General features: G+C 41.6%; 1 protein-coding gene across 2 annotated transcripts in view; it reads right to left on the bottom strand.

The window, feature by feature from the left end:
- BRCA1 (BRCA1 DNA repair associated) overlaps positions 1-18,047 on the bottom strand; it is a 102,996-nt gene that overhangs the window by 80,374 nt on the left and 4,575 nt on the right. For both annotated transcript variants that reach the window (XM_067470099.1, XM_067470098.1), the window contains exons 3-4: positions 3,739-3,792; positions 571-648 (exon numbers count right to left, since the gene is read on the bottom strand). In XM_067470099.1, coding sequence (XP_067326200.1) covers positions 571-648; positions 3,739-3,792 — 132 coding nt within the window. The remainder of the gene's footprint in view (positions 1-570; positions 649-3,738; positions 3,793-18,047) is intronic.

Genomic DNA, 18,047 nt, shown 5'->3' with positions numbered 1-18,047 from the left:
CCTACGGACCCACCCTGGAAGATTATCCTACTCGGACAATGCAAGATCGCCTAAGTAAGTAAGTACTGGCAGTGTGGACTCAGATAACCCAGTTCAAAGCAGATATTGTGGGATTTTCTGTCTTGATATTCTGGGATATAGGGCTGTGTGGAAGTGCCCTCAGAAGCCCTGACTTGAAGCTGATTTCCAAAACATCTCAACACCTAAAGTTTGAGAATTACTGGTCTACTATACATCGTAGGGGACATCAGTTGGGCAAAGACAAGACTAGACAACTGTTTTATTACTCATCATCCTACTGCACTAGTATGTCTTTTCCCTTCTTGTGTCAGAAACTGTCTCTTTGAATGTGGGAGAGGATTGCATATAGACCTCTTCAAGGTTATAAGCTATTTTTGCTCCTCCCACTACCCATCCCCATAGCCATGCATCATTTCTGGCAGTAGGATCATTAAGCACCTAATGGACAAAGCTGACTACTAGCGCCATTCTCTCTAAGACTGGTCACACTCTGCTGCCTTCCATCATTCCTTGCACTGTTGATATTAAATCTGACCTCGAGTAATTTACCTTTTGGTGACCTTGGCATTGCAAAGTGGACACTGTGTTACACCTTTCTTTTGTCTAAGGAGCTTCAATGTGCAGAACCTAGGAAAGAAGATAGGCAAGATACCTAAGTTGTCAGTAAAACACTGGTTTTTTATGCAAAGTGCCACTGACGCCACTATACTTTGTCAAGATATCAGTTACTCCACAACAAAATGTACAAAGCAGTTGCAAAGTGATGGAGCCCATGTTCCTCCAGTCTCTCAACTGGATTTTAAGAGGCACGAATGTATCAAAAAATGTTTCACTTTTCCTGGAACTATTATTTCATTTCTATGGAGTCAATTCTACAGCAGAAAAGATATACTGACCTTGCAGTCCTGTACTTCATCCCTCAGACTTACTAAATCTATTGTGGAGGGTAAGGTTGTTGACATACTTGATAAGAATGTCACAGCAAGTAAAAGGAATCTGATTTCATCAAGCTCTTACATAGATATGTTTGAAGACAGAATTTTTATACAGAGACATCAATTTTTCTTAGATATTTTACTACCAAATGTATACCATGATTTCAGTAATTTCCAAACAATGTACCTTATTGAAGGTCTACCCCCCCCTCCCCCGCCCACCCTATTGAAGGTCTAACTCCACTGTTCCGTCCCCTACGAGTTCCTCCCCCAGAAATATACCTTTTTCATTGCTATCTCATGCAGAGTTTTATCATTTTATGTCGTGCATTTGGCTCGCCCACTGTGTTTGATTTTCCATTATGTTATTTTGCACTGTTTATTTTACCTTTTTTTATATAATAAATTTTATTAAGGGATTTTTTTACAGTGAGGGTTAAAAGAAATAGGAGTTGGGGTAGAAAACGTGGGGTAAAGAGAAGTAGGGGGAGGTTTGGGTCATGGTAGATGGAGGGGATAGGGATTTGGGAGAACAGGAAAGGTTCTCGGGTAGAGTAGGGGAAAGGGGGGGGGAAAGAAGGGGTGCGGGGAGAGAGAAAAATATTGGCTTCCAGTCGTCTTCATCTTTGGCTTCTGGTCTCTTTATTTGGGTATTCGAATGATTGCATCTTGTCCAGTTGTAATTTTGTTGTATTTTGGCTTGTTATTGTGTTTTAATTATCCATTTATAAATTTTTTGAATTAAATAGTTTCTTAGTGGGGACCAATCTGTTCTTGTTATCTTCATCTTTTGATTCGCCTTCATCAGGTGGGTCAATCTGTCCATATTCATGATGTCCGCTATCTTAAGTAACCACTGTTCTTGTGTAGTGATCTCCTTAGTTCTCCAATATCAGGCATAATAAATTCGGGCTGCCACTATTAAATAATTGAAGAGTTTTTCTTTGTTGGTTTCCAGGTCTGTCTCTGTAATTCCTAGTATGAAGAGTTCCAGCTTTGATTCAATCTTTATTTCCAAAATCTTTTCAATTATTCCATGAATTTCTCTCCAAAAGGATTTCGCGATTCTGCATGATCATCACATGTTTATTTTACCCGAATGTTTTATTTATTTTATTCTGATGTTATTTTTGTTGTTCATATTTTATTTTGCTGTAATGGCCTCATGTAAGCCGCTCCGAGTCCCCTTTGGGGAGATGGTGGCAGGGTATAAATAAAGATGATGATGATGATGATGATGATTATTATTATTATTTTACTGACACAAAAACACAGTATGTCACAGCAAATGAGATCTATATGCTGGATTTCGTATCACAAAATCACAAGTTGAACACTTCCCATGCATCTAGGACTGTGTGATGTATTTTTCGAATTATGCATGCAGATCCAAGTAAGGTGGCCTTTTGCAGCTGACAGATCATGATATTGTCAATGTTTATTGTTTCCAAATGCCGGCTTTCAGCATGGCATCCAGTGTGCCGATGACCACTGGGACCACCTGTGCTAGTTTATGCCAGAGCCTTTGCAGGTCAATTTTGAGGTCCTGATAACGGCTGAGTTTTTCCTGTTGTTTTTCCTCAATGTGACTGTCACCCAGTATGGCGACATCAATAATCCAAACTTTTTTTTCCACAATCATGATGTCCAGTGTATTCTGTTCCAAAACTTTGTCAGTCTGGATTCAAAAGTCCCACAGTATTTTTGCGTGTTCATTTTCCACTACCTTTGCGGGTTTATGATCCCACCAATTCGTTACTGCTGGCAGGTGGTACTTGTGACGTAAGTTCCAGTGAATCATCTAGGCCACAGAGTTGTGTCTTTGTTTGTGCGATTTTCTTGCAACAGCTGAGGATATGATCCATGGTTTCATCAGCTTCCTTGCACAGTCTGCATTTTGGGTCATCTGCTTATTGTATTGGTTCTGATGGCTTGCTCCTGGGCTGCAAGAATCAGGCCTTCTGTCTCCTTCTTCAGGATTCCATTCATGAGCCATAACCAGGTCTTCTCCTTATCAACTTTTCCTTCAATCTTCTCAAGGAACTGCCCATGTAAGGCTTTGTTGTGCCAGCTGTCAGCTCTGGTTTGGAGTGCAGTTTTCTTGTACTGACTCTTTGTCTGCTGTGCTTTGAGAAGTTTCCGATTATTGACTTCAACTAAATAAGTAGTAGTAGTAGTAGTAGTAGTAGTTATTATTATTATTATTATTATTATTATTATTATTATTATTGCCTGTGAGTAGCAACATTCAGAAAGACACCAGACATCCTTCACAAATCTATGTCAAAAAGAGAAAAACAGGAGCTATATTTTGTTATTATTATTATCACTATTATTATTATTGCCTGTGAGTAGCAACATTCAGAAAGACAGCAGACATCATTCACAAATCTATGTCAAAAAGAGAAAAACAGGAGCTATATTTTGAGTTCTAATTTTAGGTAGTTCTGAGTAGGTGCACTGCACAAATTTGACAACTTTACATATGTGAGATGGTTCCTTATACTACCTCAGCACAGTTCCTTACACTATTTCAGAACCAATGAGGGAGAGACTCTAATAGATAATTTACAGAAATTGAGTGGCAATAGGTCCCAACATAAGATGATTTTCAATTTCCTTCAAGTGGTCATCTACTCCATTAAAGAGGACCATAAATCCATCACTACAGCAAAACCAGCATCTGCCTCTTACTTTAGAGCAATATTATAAATATTAGAGATTAGGTTCTTGTACATGGAGAGAACTGTAATAATGATGACAATTTGAAGAGATGGCTTACCTGCAAAAGATATGGGCACAGTTTGTTGAAACTGGCTCCTTCATCACCTCCAGGCTGGAAGAAATAAATAAAACAGTCAAACTACTCATTTCAGGCATCCCCAACCAGATCTTAAAATATATTCCAGAGTAGAAGCCATTTCAGTATTTTACAGCAGGTATGTGCATGTCTCACAACATGTTAAAGCATAACAAATTTGCTGTGACAAAAGCCCAGTGAATCAAATGTGTGAAAATTACATCCTTGCTTGACATATAGCATATACAGTTTATCCATACTTTAGAATATTAGAACTAGATCTTGCACTGGGATCATAACTTGAGTCCTTGTTTTAGATAGACTCAATTGAGCCATGGGTTGAAATGAAAGGAAAGGAGCTTCCACCTGAACATTAGGTAAAAAATCCTGATTGTAAGAGCTATTCAGCAGTGAAACTCTCTGCTTCAGATTGTGGTAGAAGCTCCTTCCTTGAAGGCTTTTAAACACAAGTGTCTATCAGAGGTACTTTGGTTGTGCTTTTCCTGAATATTCGTGAGGTTTGAGGGAAACTGACCTTGAAATCTGGGAGTGGGTTGTTGTAGGGTTTTTTTTTGGGGGGGGGGGCTATATGGCCATGGTCTAGAGGCATTCTCTCCTGACATTTCACCTGCATCTGGGAGTTCTAGTTCAACTGCATCCAGAGAGCACTGAACCCAGCTGATAATGGATCTGGATCAAACTTGGCACAAAGACCCAACATAGCCAACTTTGAATACAGGCAGGTAGAAGGTTCTGGTCTGTGTGGCCTTCTTGCATCCCTTCCCCGTCTGGGGGGCAACATGGACTCAGCTAACCTCGTCCAAAGCAGGTATTAGACAGAAGAGAGATCACTGCCGGGATTCTGTTTGAGAACTATTTGTGTTTGGGCTTTTCTGGTCCACATCAGCCCAATGACCTCAGTTGACTACATAACCAACCCACACCCTTTTGTGAACCCTGGCTGGCTGTTATACAATAATATGGATGTTTGTTTAGATTTATGTTATTTTAGAATTTTGTCTGACTACATATAGTTCAATTTATTGATGTCAGCTTTAATTTACCGATGTTAAGCTTTAATGTTACTTTTATATGTGGGGTTTTTCCTGGGATTTTATGTTATTACTAGCCATCTCCTGCCACAGAGCCCCCGGTGGCGCAGCGGGTTAAACCCCTGTGCTGGCAGGACTGAAGACCGACAGGTCGCAGGATCGAATCCGGGGAGAGGCGGGTGAGCTCCCTCTATCAGCTCCAGCTCCTCATATGGGGACATGAAAGAAACCTCCCACAAGGATGATAAAACCATCAAATCATCCGGGTGTCCCCTGGGCAATGTCCCTGCAGACGGCCAATTCTCTCACACCAGAAACGACTTGCAGTTTCTCAAGTCGCTCCTGACATGACAAAAAAAAAATCTCCTGCCACGCGTTGCTGTGGCCCAGTCTGTGTATATGTGTTTTCTGTGTGTATATGTATATATTTGTGTATATGTGTATACATGTGTGTTTGCATGTGTGGGTGTGTGTGGTTTTGTGCATGCGTTGTAATGTATTTTTTATTTATTTCGCTTTTTAAGTCTCTTCGGCTGTGTTTTTTAGTGTTTTCATGAGTGATGGTCAATCATTGGCCTGATTGGTGTATTGTGTCCAAATTTGGTGTCAATTCATCCAGTGGTTTTTGAGTTATGTTAATTCCACAAACGAAGATTACATTTTTATTTATATAGAAGAAGAAGATGGATACTCAAGAGATGGTACAAATACAGCTAATAGAGGCAAACTCGCGACACAGTTAGGATTGTTCTGTTAAGTCTATTGAACCAAATCATTTATTGTTAATACAGAAACTGGTAAATTCAGTGTACTTGGGTCAAGGATGACTATTTGCCACCTTTCCAGCCCGGAATTGCCTAATATCTATTACTTATGGGAGATATTGGAAATTCTGCCAGCAACAAAATTTTACCCCTAAACTGAGCTTTGAAAACAGATACCCACTTTAGAAGCCTTCTACACCATTAGCAAAACACAGCATACAGATTTGTCATCAATTTCACTTACATCTTATTTCAAAATGTCTGAACTGAAATCTTTTTTTCCTGTTCTCTCTATGAGACTTATGTCATCCATTATTCAATGTAACAGAACATCTTTGTCTTGGGTGTATCAAAAACAAAAGAACAGTCTATAGCTCAATTCAGGCACAGCCGAAAGATGTTATAATCATATGTTCTTTTCTTTTCCCTTGAACAAACAGATGCCATTTTCTGATTTGTGATAACCATCATTTCCTGTGAAAAGAGTCTTGATGTGGTTGTACCCACTTCGGATAAATCTTCTATGCCAATTAGTTACAAACATAGTCAGCAATAACCACAGTTTACCTGATTCAGAGATCTTGACAATTATCATTATGAAACAGAAATGGCTATATATAAGGAAGGAAGACGATTTAAACCACCAACATGTTGGCTTCCCAAATGATTTAGTGTGCGAAATTATATATATATCTATATATATGAAAATACTCTGTGCATAATGAGTACCTTAAAAACAAAACAAAAACTACAGGGCCAAATGATCCCAAATTTGGCAGCAAAACTCTTCACAATTCAAGGAGTGACCATCACTGACCCCCCCCCCCCCCACACACACAACACCTTTAAATTCAAAAAAGGAAGAAGACAACACACCTCCCCTGCCCCCCTCATGCTGAGGACACAGAATGAGGGTTCTGAAGTAGCAGTGGCGGCAATGGTTGCTGCTCCCTGCATGTCTCTCGGCACTAAGGCAAGGGATCAGAAGGGCAGAGGCTGAAAAGGAGGATGGGGAGAAGAGAGGGGGGGGGGAGGAAAAAATAGGGAGGTGGACACACTCTGACTCTGTCTCCCACACACACACTCCCACAGCACAAGGGAAGGAGGAAGGTGCCATGATGGTGGTAATAGGGACACACAAAGCTGACATTGCTTGGAAAGGAGCTCCGAAGACCATCCAGCCCAACCTCATTTGGCAGTAAAGGAAGACACCATCAAAGCCCTCCCAACAGATGGCCAACCGGTCGGAAGGGAGCCCTAAAGGCCATCTGGTCCAACCCCCTCCTTCCCTCCCTTTCTCTACTTCCCTTCCTTCTCCTTCCCTCCATTCCCTTCCTTCCCTTTTCTCCTCGGCTCACCAGCTTCACCCTCCTTTATTAATCTACAGTGTAAAGGTAAAGGTAGTCCCCTGACATTAAGTCCAGTCATGTCTGACTCTGGGGTGTGGTGCTCATCTCCATTTCTAAGCGGAAGAGGCAGCGTTGTCCGTAGACACCTCTAAGGTCATGTGGTTGGCATGACTGCATGGAGCACTGTTACCTTCCCGCCGGAGTGGTACCTATTGATTTACTCACATTTGCATGTTTTCAAACTGCTAGGTTGGCAGAAGCTAGGGCTGACAGCGGAAGCTCACGCCGCTCCCCGGAATCGAACCTGTGACCTTTCGATCAACAAGCTCAGCAGCTCAGTGCTTTAACCCACTGGGCTCCCAAATCTACAGTGTATATGCACCCAAAGTCAAACCTTCCTCACTGCCATGTAAAATCCAGATTATCTACTAAGGACTGGATTATATGGCAGTGTAGACACACGCATGCATATGCACACACACATATGGATGGATGTTGGATCACTGGTTGGTGTGATATGTATATATATATAGAGAGAATTATAATACTTTATATATTACTATTATATATATTACTATACTAGCCATCCCCTGCCACGTGTTGCTGTGGCCCACATGGGGGTTCTGTATGGGAGATTTGGCCCAATTCTATTGGTGGGGTTCATGCTATGTGATTGTAGGTGAACTATAAATCACAGCAACTACAACTCCCAAATGTCAAGATTCTATTTCCCCCAAACTCCATCAGTGTTCACATTTGGGCATATTGAGTATTCGTGTAGAGTTTGGTCCAGATCCATCATTGTTTGAGTCCACAGTGATCTCTGGATGTAGGTGAACTACAACTCCAAAACCAAAGGACACTGCCCACCAAACCCTTCCAGCATTTTCTGTTGGTCACAGGAAAACTGTGTGCCAAGTTTGGTTCAATTCCTTCATTGGTGGGGTTCAGAATGCTGTCTGATTGTAGGTGAACTATAAATCCCAGCAACTACCACTCCCAAATCACAAAATCAATTTTTTTGAGTGAAGGACATACATTGGGTTGTTAGGTGTCTTGTGTCCAAAATTTGGTGTCAATTCGTCCAGTGGTTTTTGAGTTCCGTGAATACCACAAACGAACATTACATTTTTATTTATATAGATAACATATATTATATATATTATTGATATATATACTACTATATAATATAATGATTCATAGAATAGACTTAGAAGGGGCTCTACCATGGTATTGGGGGAGAACAGACAGGAAGAAATGAGGGAGAGAAAGAAGGAAAGAGGGAAAGAAGGAGAAAAGGAAAGAAGGAGACAAGGAAGGAAGGAAAGAAAGAGGTACTGAAGGAAGGAAGAGGAGAAAGTAGTAAGGAAAGAAAAAGGGAAAGAGGTAAAGAAGGAAGGAAAGAGAAAGGAAATAAAAAGTGAAAGAAGGAAGGAAACAGGGAGGGAAGAAAGAAGACAAAGGAAGAAGTAGAGAAAGGGGGAGGGAAGGAAGGAAAGAGAGAAGGATGAAAACAAAGAATGAAAGAAGGAATGAAAGAAAGAGGTAGAGAAGGAAGAAAGGAGAGAAAGGGGAAGGGGAAGAAAAAGGGGGGAAGGAATAGGTAGGTACCTCTCTTTCATAATAGTCCAGATATCTACCTCTACTTCAAAAATTCTTACTATAGGCCACGGCAACGTGTGGCAGGGTACAGCTAGTTTACCTATAAAATATGTTCTATGTCCAATGTTCTACCAAAGGCAGTTATTTATTATGTTTCTAAGTTATACAGATTTCAACAGAAAGATACATGCTTTCCAATAAACAACATTATATAAAAGGCTAAAAATAGACTGCTCACTATTACCTGTGAGTGCTTCCATTTCTATGTAATCATATTTTCCTATTATTTTGACTGTTCATAGTGAAGGTGCTGGCACCAGTTCTCTGATAAATTACTGATTATGTGACAAAGTTGGCAAAGAGAAGGAAACAGATAACAGGGCAAAACGTAGGGACTGGAAAGAAGTTGAAATTCTTTGTTCTTTCGATGTTTAAATTTTTGATTGACTTTATCCACAATTCTCGGTCCCCCTGGTTACAGTTTATTTCCTCATTCCATGCTTCTACCAATGTGGGTTTCAAAGTGCATTGTTTTGCTATTTATTTGTTGTATATGAATCCTGTAATTCCTTTCTTTTTCTCAATTTTTCATTGCAGTATTTGATCTATTTCTGTATCTGAACCTTTTCTCTTCCACTCTAATCTTTTGCAACATTGCACGCATTCTTTTTTATTCTGCATTATTGTGTTTATATGTTTTAACTGTTTTATAATTTGATATGTTATATCTATTATTGTATGTATGATGTGGCATTGAATTTTTGCCGTAATTTGTGAGCCGCTCTGAGTCCCCTTCGGGGCGAGAAGGGTGGGGTATAAATATAGGAAGTTATTTATTTATTTGTCGTGTCAGGGCAACCAGTCAATTATATTACATTTCTAACAGAACAAAGCAAACAAATAGACAAAATACAAAATGTGTGAGTTTGGTAGTTGGTTAAATGTCCTTTGACCAGTATCTGGCCACTTGGAGTGCTTCTGGTGTTGTTGCAAAAAGGTCCTCCATTGTGCATGTGGCAGGGCTCAGCTTGCATTGCAGCAAGTGGTCAGTGGTTTGCTCTTCTCCACACTCGCATGTTGAGGATTCCACTTTGTAAGCCCATTTCTGAAGGTTGGCTCTGCATCTTGTGGTGCCAGAGAGCAGTCTGTTCAGCGCCTTCCAAGTCGCCCAGTCCTCTGTATGCCCGGGGGGGGGGGGGGGGGTCTCTCATTTGGTATCAGCCATTGGTTGAGGTTCTGGGTTTGAGCCTGCCACTTTTGGACTCTCGCTTGCTGAGGTGTTCCAGCGAGTGTCTCTGTAGATCTTAGGAAACTATTTCTAGATTTAAGTTGTTGATGTGCTGGCTGATACCCAAACAGGGGATGAGCTGGAGATGTCTCTGCCTTAGTACTTTCACTATTGGCTGATACTTCCCGGCGGATGTCAGGTGGTGCAATACCGGCTAAGCAGTGTAATTTCTCCAGTGGTGTAGGGCGCAGACACCCCGTGATAATGCGGCATGCCACATCCACTGTTTTAATGTGGTGAGATGTGTTCCACACTGGGCATGCATACTCAGCAGCAGAGTAGCACAGCGCAAGGGCAGATGTCTTCACTGTATCTGGTTGCGATCCCCAGGTTGTAAGGAGGAGGCATCTCGGGTGCTAGACGAGTGCCTGGCCGCTGTGTCTATCTGGATGAGGACGAACAAGCTGAAGAATAATCCTGACAAGACAGAGGTCCTCCTGGTCGATCGTAAACCAGATCGGGGTATAGGGTGGCAACCTGTGTTGGACGGGGTTACACTCCCACTGAAACCACAGGTCCGTAGCTTGGGAGTCCTCCTGGACTCATCGCTCACGCTTGAGGCTCAGGCGTCGGCGGTGGCTGGGAGGGCTTTTGCACAATTGAGACTTGTGCGCCACCTACGACCGTACCTCGCTAAGGCTGATCTGGCCGGGGTGGTCCACGCCTTAGTCACCTCCAGACTGGATTACTGCAATGTGCTCTACGTGGGGCTGCCCTTGAAAACGGCTCGGAAACTCCAATTGGTCCAACGGGCAGCAGCTAGGATGTTAACTGGGGCCCACTACAGAGAGAGGTTAACCCTCCTGTTTAAGGAGCTCCACTGGCTGCCGTTTATTTTCCGAGCCCAATTTAAGGTGCAGGTGCTTACCTACAAAGCCCTGAATGGTTTGGGACCACCCTACCTGCGTGACCGTATCGTTGTCTACGAACCCACACGTTCACTTCGGTCATCTGGAGAGACCCTGCTCGTGATCCCGCCTGCGTCACAAGCGCGCTTGGTGGGGACACGAGACAGGGCCTTCTCTGTGGTGGCCCCCCGCCTCTGGAATGCCCTCCCGAAAGACCTCAGACAAGCCCCTACACTGGCAGTCTTCAGAAAGAGTTTGAAGACCTGGCTGTTCCAATGTGCCGTTTCAGACTAGGAACCCCAGTACCAAATCCCAGAAGCACTTTAGTTAGAACCAAGATCACCACACACTGCACACCGTACTTATATTATAATCCCATATCCCTCCGACACATCAGCACTTTTAATCCTGTACCCCTACTCTGGCCGGCTCAGTTTTAATAATGTCTTGTTGTACTGCTATTGTTATTGTTTTGCTTTACTGGTTTATTTGCTAGGTACTGTATTGTTGTATTGTGTGGGCTTCGGCCTGTTGTAAGCCGCATCAAATCCCTTGGGAGATGCTAGTGGGGTACAAATAAAGTTATAATAATAATAATAATAATAATAAGTAAGTTACTTTTAGGAGGCAGAGCTAAGAGAAGGAGATAAAGAGCTGAAGACGCAGGAGACGAAAAGCAAGCTGGTTAGAACCTCATAAGGAGCCTAAAAAAACCCAAAAAATAGGAATAATCCAGACTAAGAAATATTAGTGTAATGGATCTTTGGAACCTAGCAATAGAAACCAAAAAGCAGCAAATCCATGCTGATTTCTGTGTTATGAGATGGGATATAAACCCAGAAATGGAAAGCTCTTTTGGGTGAACGTAAAACCCCAAATTTCTACACAATGGCCACAGCAGGTGTGGGATTCTGGGAGTTTAGTCCCTTAAAGAAGCTTTCCCAGTCTCTGGGGAGATCTTATGTACTGATTTAAACAGCATTAGACTGCTATTTGTCTGAGGCATTGTTTTAAATTCAGATATGACCTCTAAAGTATAAGATTTCCTTAGTCGAAAGGATGTGGCAGGAAAAGTAATAATATTCAGAGTTGGAGACCTAAGGTACAATTCTATTTGAAGTGAATAATGGAGTTCAAAAGGGCTTACACCCAGAACAGCGCATATAGTATTAATGTCCAAGTCTCAGATTCCTGACTTGTCATGAAATTCACCAGTTGTCCTTCAAGCTGCAAAACACTAACATAGTGTTGTGAAAATAAAAGTCAGAGCTAGCAGAAATGCTTGTAATGAAAAAGCTTTACTCATTCAGAGTGTGCAGTATGAATATGTAATTATTTATTTGTTACTAGTCGTCCCCTGCCACGCGTTGCCCACATGGGGGTTCTGTGTAAGAGGTTTGGCCCAATTCTATCGTTGGTGGGGTTCAGAATGCTCTGTGATTGTAGGTGAACTATAAATCCCTGCAACTACAGCTTCCAAATGTCAAGATTCTATTTTCCCCAAACTCCACCAGTGTTCACATTTGGGCATATTGAGTATTCGTGTAGAGTTTGGTCCAGATCCATCATTGTTTGAGCCCACAGGGATCTCTGGATGTAGGTGAACTACAACTCCAAAACCAGAGGACACTGCCCAGCACACCCTTCCAGTATTTTCAGTTGGTCATGGGAGAACTGTGTGCCAAGTTTGATTCAATTTCATCGTTGGTGGGGTTCAGAATTCTCTTTGATTGTAGGTGAACTATAAATCCCAACAACTACAACTCCCAAATGAAAAAATCAATTTTTTTGAGTGAAGGACATACATTGGGTTGTTAGGTGTCTTGTGCCCAAATTAGGTGTCAATTCGTCCAGTGGTTTTTGAGTTCTGTTAATACCACAAATGAACATTACATTTTTATTTATATAGAAGACAGAGAGCAGCACTAAAGTTTTGGAGTTGTAGTTCACCTACATCCAAAAAGCACTGTGAATGATGGATCTAGACCAAATTTGGCACAAACACCCGATTTGCCCAAATTTGAATATTGGTGGGGTTGGGGGATTGATTTTGTCATTTGGTAGTTGTAGTTTCTGGGATTTATAGTTCACCTATAATCAAAGAGCATTCTGAACTCCACCAATGACAGAACTGAACCAAACTTGGCACACAGAACTCCCATGACCAACAGAAAATATTGGGTTTGGTGTGCACTGACCTTCAGTTTTGGAGTTGTAGTTCACCTACATCCAAAAAGCACTGTGAACTCAAACAATGATGGATCTGGACCAAATTTGGCACAACACCCGATTTGCCCAAATTTGAATATTGGTGGAGGGATTGATTTTGTCATTTGGGAGTCGTAGTTGCTGGGATTTATAGTTCACCTACAATCAAAGAGCATTCTGAACTCCGCCAATGATAGAATTGAACCAAACTTGGCACACAAACTCCCATGACCAACAGAAAATACTGGAAGGGTTTGGTGTGCATTGACCTTCAGTTTTGGAGTTGTAGTTCACCTACATTCAAAACGCACTGTGAACTCAAACAATGATGGATCGGGACCAAATTTGGCACAACACTCGATTCGCCCAAATTTGAATACTGGTGGGGTTGGGGGGATTGATTTTGTCATTTGGGAGTTGTAGTTGCTGGGATTTATAGTTCACCTACAAGAGCATTCTGAACCCCACCAACGATAGAATTGGGCCAAACTTCCCACACAGAACGCCCATGACCAACATAAAATACTGCATGTTCTGATGGTCTTTGGCGACCCCTCTGACATCTCCTCGCGACTCCCCAGGGGGATCCAACCCCAGGGGGGTTGCCTGGCCATTTCGGAGGGTCGCCAGGCTGCCTCCATTGGCCACGCCCCAAGGACGCGGGCCAAGCGAGGGCTCCTTCGTGCGAGGCCTGGCCTTGTGCAAAGCCCGTCTCGCATTCTCGCCATCGGCGAGGGCGCGAGGCAGGCGAGGGGTCCTCTGTGCGAGGCCTGCCCTCGCGCAAAGCTCACCTCGCCTGCCTCGCGTTCTCACCATTTAGGAGTTCTGTGTGGAGGTCTCAGTGGTTTGTGGAAGTCATCGCTGAATCGGTTGAAGGTACTGCAAATCCATATTTTTTCTGATTAATCATGATACTTTACTTATATTGAATGTGTAAAAATTAAAACACATCCTTCATATCAGATATTTACATTACGATTTGTTAACAGTAGCAAAATTACAGTTATAAAGGAGCAACGAAAATAATTTTATGGTTGGGGGTCACCACAACATGAGGAACCATATTTAGGGGTCCCGGTGTTAGAAAGGTTGAGAACCACTGATCTATACCATTAAAGCAGTAAAATACATTTAGATTTTAGAAGAAAACAAATACAGTACTATATTTCCAACACAACTCCCATGGCTTCAACAGTCAGAAGTTTTCAACTGTCAGTATAAATCAAATCAAAACTGGGAAGATATGGAAACTAATTTAAAAGCAAAGAGCTCGCTTTCTACTTATTCTGAGTCTTTGGCATTTTAAAGTCCTGATTTAAGCTCTGCAATAGGAACTGACTTATTTACCCACAAAGGAAACAAGATTGAGGCATAAAACAAAACATTAATGGCAGTATAAGCCTGCCTAATGCCTTGGCTTCTGCTGCCACCCAGTGTTTGCTACCATACTAACAAATAAGTAGCAGCAACATACAAACCTTTAGAACAGTGGTTCTCAACCTTTTTAATCCTGCGACCCCATAATACAGCTCCTCACGTTGTGGTGACCCCCAACCATATAATTATTTTTGTTGCTACTTCGTAATTGTAATTTTGCTACTGTTATGAATTGCAATGTGAATATCTGATATGCAGAATGTATTTTCATTGTTACAGATTGAACATAATTAAAGCATAGTGATTAATCACAAAAACAATATGTTTGGAGGAGTATGGACAACAGATGATGGGATTTGCAAAACCTTCAACCGATTCAGCTCTGTCTTCCACTGATCACTGACATCCCCCCCCCCCCCCCCGAATGACAGATCTGGACCAGACTTGGCACAAAGAACCTCAATGACCAACAGAAAATACTGGAGGGGGTTGGGAGGATTTGCAAGATACCTCCAAAGACCATCCAGTCCAACCCCCTTCTGTCTTCCTGCAGGAAAAGCACTATCAAAGACCCTAAAACAGATGGCTATTCAACCTCTGCTTAATAATAATAACAACAACAACAATAATAGAATCCAACAACAACAACAATAGAATCCTAGAGTTCAAAGAGACTTTGTGAGGACCATCCAGTCCAACCCCCTTCTACCTTGATGCAAGAAAAGCACAATCAAAGCACACCTGACTGTTAGTCATTCAGAATCTGCTTAATTCTGATAATGATAATAGGATCCTAGAGTTGGAAGGGACTCCCAAAGGCCATCCAGTCCAACCCTCTTCTGCCATAAAGGAACACAATTAAAGCTCTCCCAACAAATGACCACTCAGCCTCTGCTTGACAACAACAACAACAACAACAAAAGAATTGTAAGGTGGGAGAGACATCCAAAGGCTATCCAATCCAACCTCCTTCTCGCATACAGGAAATGCACAATCAAAGCACTCTTGACAGATGGCCAGTCTGCTTCTGCTTGATGATGATGATGATAATGATGGTGATAATAGAATCCTAAAGTTGGAAGAGACTTCCAAGAGCCATCCAGTCCAACCTCCTTCTGCCATAAGGAAATGCACAATCAAAGCACTCCTGACTTGGGTAGTCTGCCTCTGTTAAATAATAGTGATAATAGCCACTCCTGCAAGCTGGGCGGTGAGACCTGGTGAGCAGCTGCCCGCCCACCTGAGTATGAATGCCCAGTGTGGAACACATCTCGCCATGCTAAATCAGTAGATGTGGCTCTTAATGAGACATGCCACATTATCCCAGGATGTCTACGGCCTACACCACTGGAGAAATTACACTGTTAGCCGATATTGCACCACATGACATCTGCCGGGAAGTAGGAGCCAATAATGAAAGGATCAAGGCAGTGACATATCTGGGCCATCCCTTGTTTGGATATCAGCCAGCATGCTAACACCTTAAATCAAGAAATAGTTTTCTAAGATCTACAGAAATACTCGCAGCAAGCAAGAGTCCAAAAGTGGCAGGCTAAAACCCGAAACCTCAAGCCATGGCTGATACCAAATGAGAGACTCCTCCTGGGCAACTTGGAAGGCACTGAACAAACTGCACTTTGGCACCATGAGATACAGAGCCAATCTTAAGAAATGGGGCTACAAAGTGGAATCCACGACATGCGAGTGTGGAGAAGAGCAAATCACAGACCACCTATTACAATGCAATCGGAGCCCTGCCACATGCACAATTCTTACAGCAACACCAGAGGCAATCCAAGTGGCCAGCTAATAGTCAAAGGACATTTAGTATAATGCCATTTTTAAACTGTGTTTTCTTTTAAAGTACAGTACAACTATACCCTCAGTTCATCTCTGATACGATAAATAAATATGCCAGGCCAAGGTATAAACAATGTATTTTATGCAACTATAGTTCTTATTACTTCTATTGTACAGAAGATTCCTGGCAGAAATGAATATTATATAAAACATCTTATAAACTCCATCAATCACCTATAGAGTGGGTAAGGCCCCTTCTACACTGCCATCTAAAATCCAGATGATCTGCTTTGAACTGGATTAAATGGCAGTGTAGACTCATATAATCCAGTTCACAGCAGATAATGTGGATTTGCTTTGTTTGGATGATAGAAAAAAAGGCTGCATACAAGTTCTTATTATCCCAATTAATTTAGCTAGTGCTTCATGATGGGACTATCACTCATGTGCTCAAAATTGAGGAAGATGGTAAACATTCAATGAAAATCCTTTGTATACAAACTACAAACATTTAAGGAGTACTTGGAAAAGTTACTTGTTTGTCCATGGGGACTAAGGGAGTCCTCAAAATTATCATCTAAATTATCAGTCAACTGTATCATGTGTAAATTGAGGGCAGGTTTGGGAGCCAAAGTTATGAATGAGACTAAGGGTCCTTCTACACTGCCATATAATCCAAAATGTCAAGGCAGTTAATCCACATTATCTGTTTTGAACTAGATTATCTGAGTCTATACTGCCATATCATCCAGTTTAAAGCAGATAATATGGATTTTATACAGTTGTGTAGAAGGGGCCTGAGGAAGCCTTGAACTCACATGCTCCCACCTTCTCTTTCCTCTTTTGAGCCCATAAGACAAAGGTTGAGAACATATGTCTTTCCCATGTCATGAAGTCCTTAAATCCCCTCATTACACTCACCACCATGTTCAGCTCAATTTTGGGGCATTTTTACACAAGAGAATATTAAAAACCCCTTTTAGGAATGATTTGCAACATCCAAAGATGCATCGACCATGCTATATATAATGCATTATGAGGTTAGATGCTGCTTTCTCTCCTCCTGATTTAAATCTTGGATTAAAATCTAAACCAAGGGTCCTCAAACTAAGGCCCGGGGGCCAGATATGGCCCTCCAAGGTCATTTACCCGGCCCTTGCTCAGGGTCAACCTAAGTCTGAAAAGACTTGAAAGCACACAACAACAACAACAATCCTATCTCATCAGCCAAAAGCAGGCCCACACGTCCTATTGAAATACTAATAAGTTTATAATTGTTAAAATTGTTCTTCATTTTAATTGTTGTATTACTTTTAAGTGTTTTTTGCACTGCAAATAAGATATGTGCAGTGTGCATAGGAATTCATTCATATCTTTTTCAAATTATAATCCAGCCTTCCAACACTTTGAGGGACTGTGACCTGGCCCCTCTGTTTAAAACGTTTGAGGACCCCTGATCTAAACAATCCAAGAATATAGGGCTCTTCTACACAGCCCTATTTCCCAGAATATCAAGGCAGGATATCCCACATTTTTTATTTGGGTTTAACTGGGTTATCTGAGTCCACACTCAGATAATGTGGTATTTATCTGCCTTGATATTCTGGGATATAGAGCTGTGTGGAAGGGCCCATAATCAGAAATTAGTACAGTACAATGGCTTTTATCAATAGAACAGATATCAACAGTTTCATTTACCCAGCTTCCAAAAATATATTTCCCCAGTGCTATTCTATTCTATTTATTTTATTATTTATTTATTTCCAGTATTTCTACCCCATCCTTTTCAGCCCCCAAAGGGGGACTCAGGACAGCTTACATTTGACACAATTTGATGCTATTAAATATAACAAAGCAATAGAACAACAATTAAAACAATAAATAGAACATTAATTAAAACAATAAAAACAGTATTAATCGCCGTATCACCATTTCAGTCGAATTCCATATTTATGCCTGCTGCCCAAAAGCCTGGTCTCAGAACCACAACTTCAATTTCTTCC

Source organism: Anolis sagrei, chromosome 6 (genome assembly GCF_037176765.1).
Source record: "Anolis sagrei isolate rAnoSag1 chromosome 6, rAnoSag1.mat, whole genome shotgun sequence".
In the NCBI taxonomy this organism is placed as follows: domain Eukaryota; kingdom Metazoa; phylum Chordata; class Lepidosauria; order Squamata; family Dactyloidae; genus Anolis; species Anolis sagrei.
This window is presented reverse-complemented; position numbering and strand designations above follow the sequence as displayed.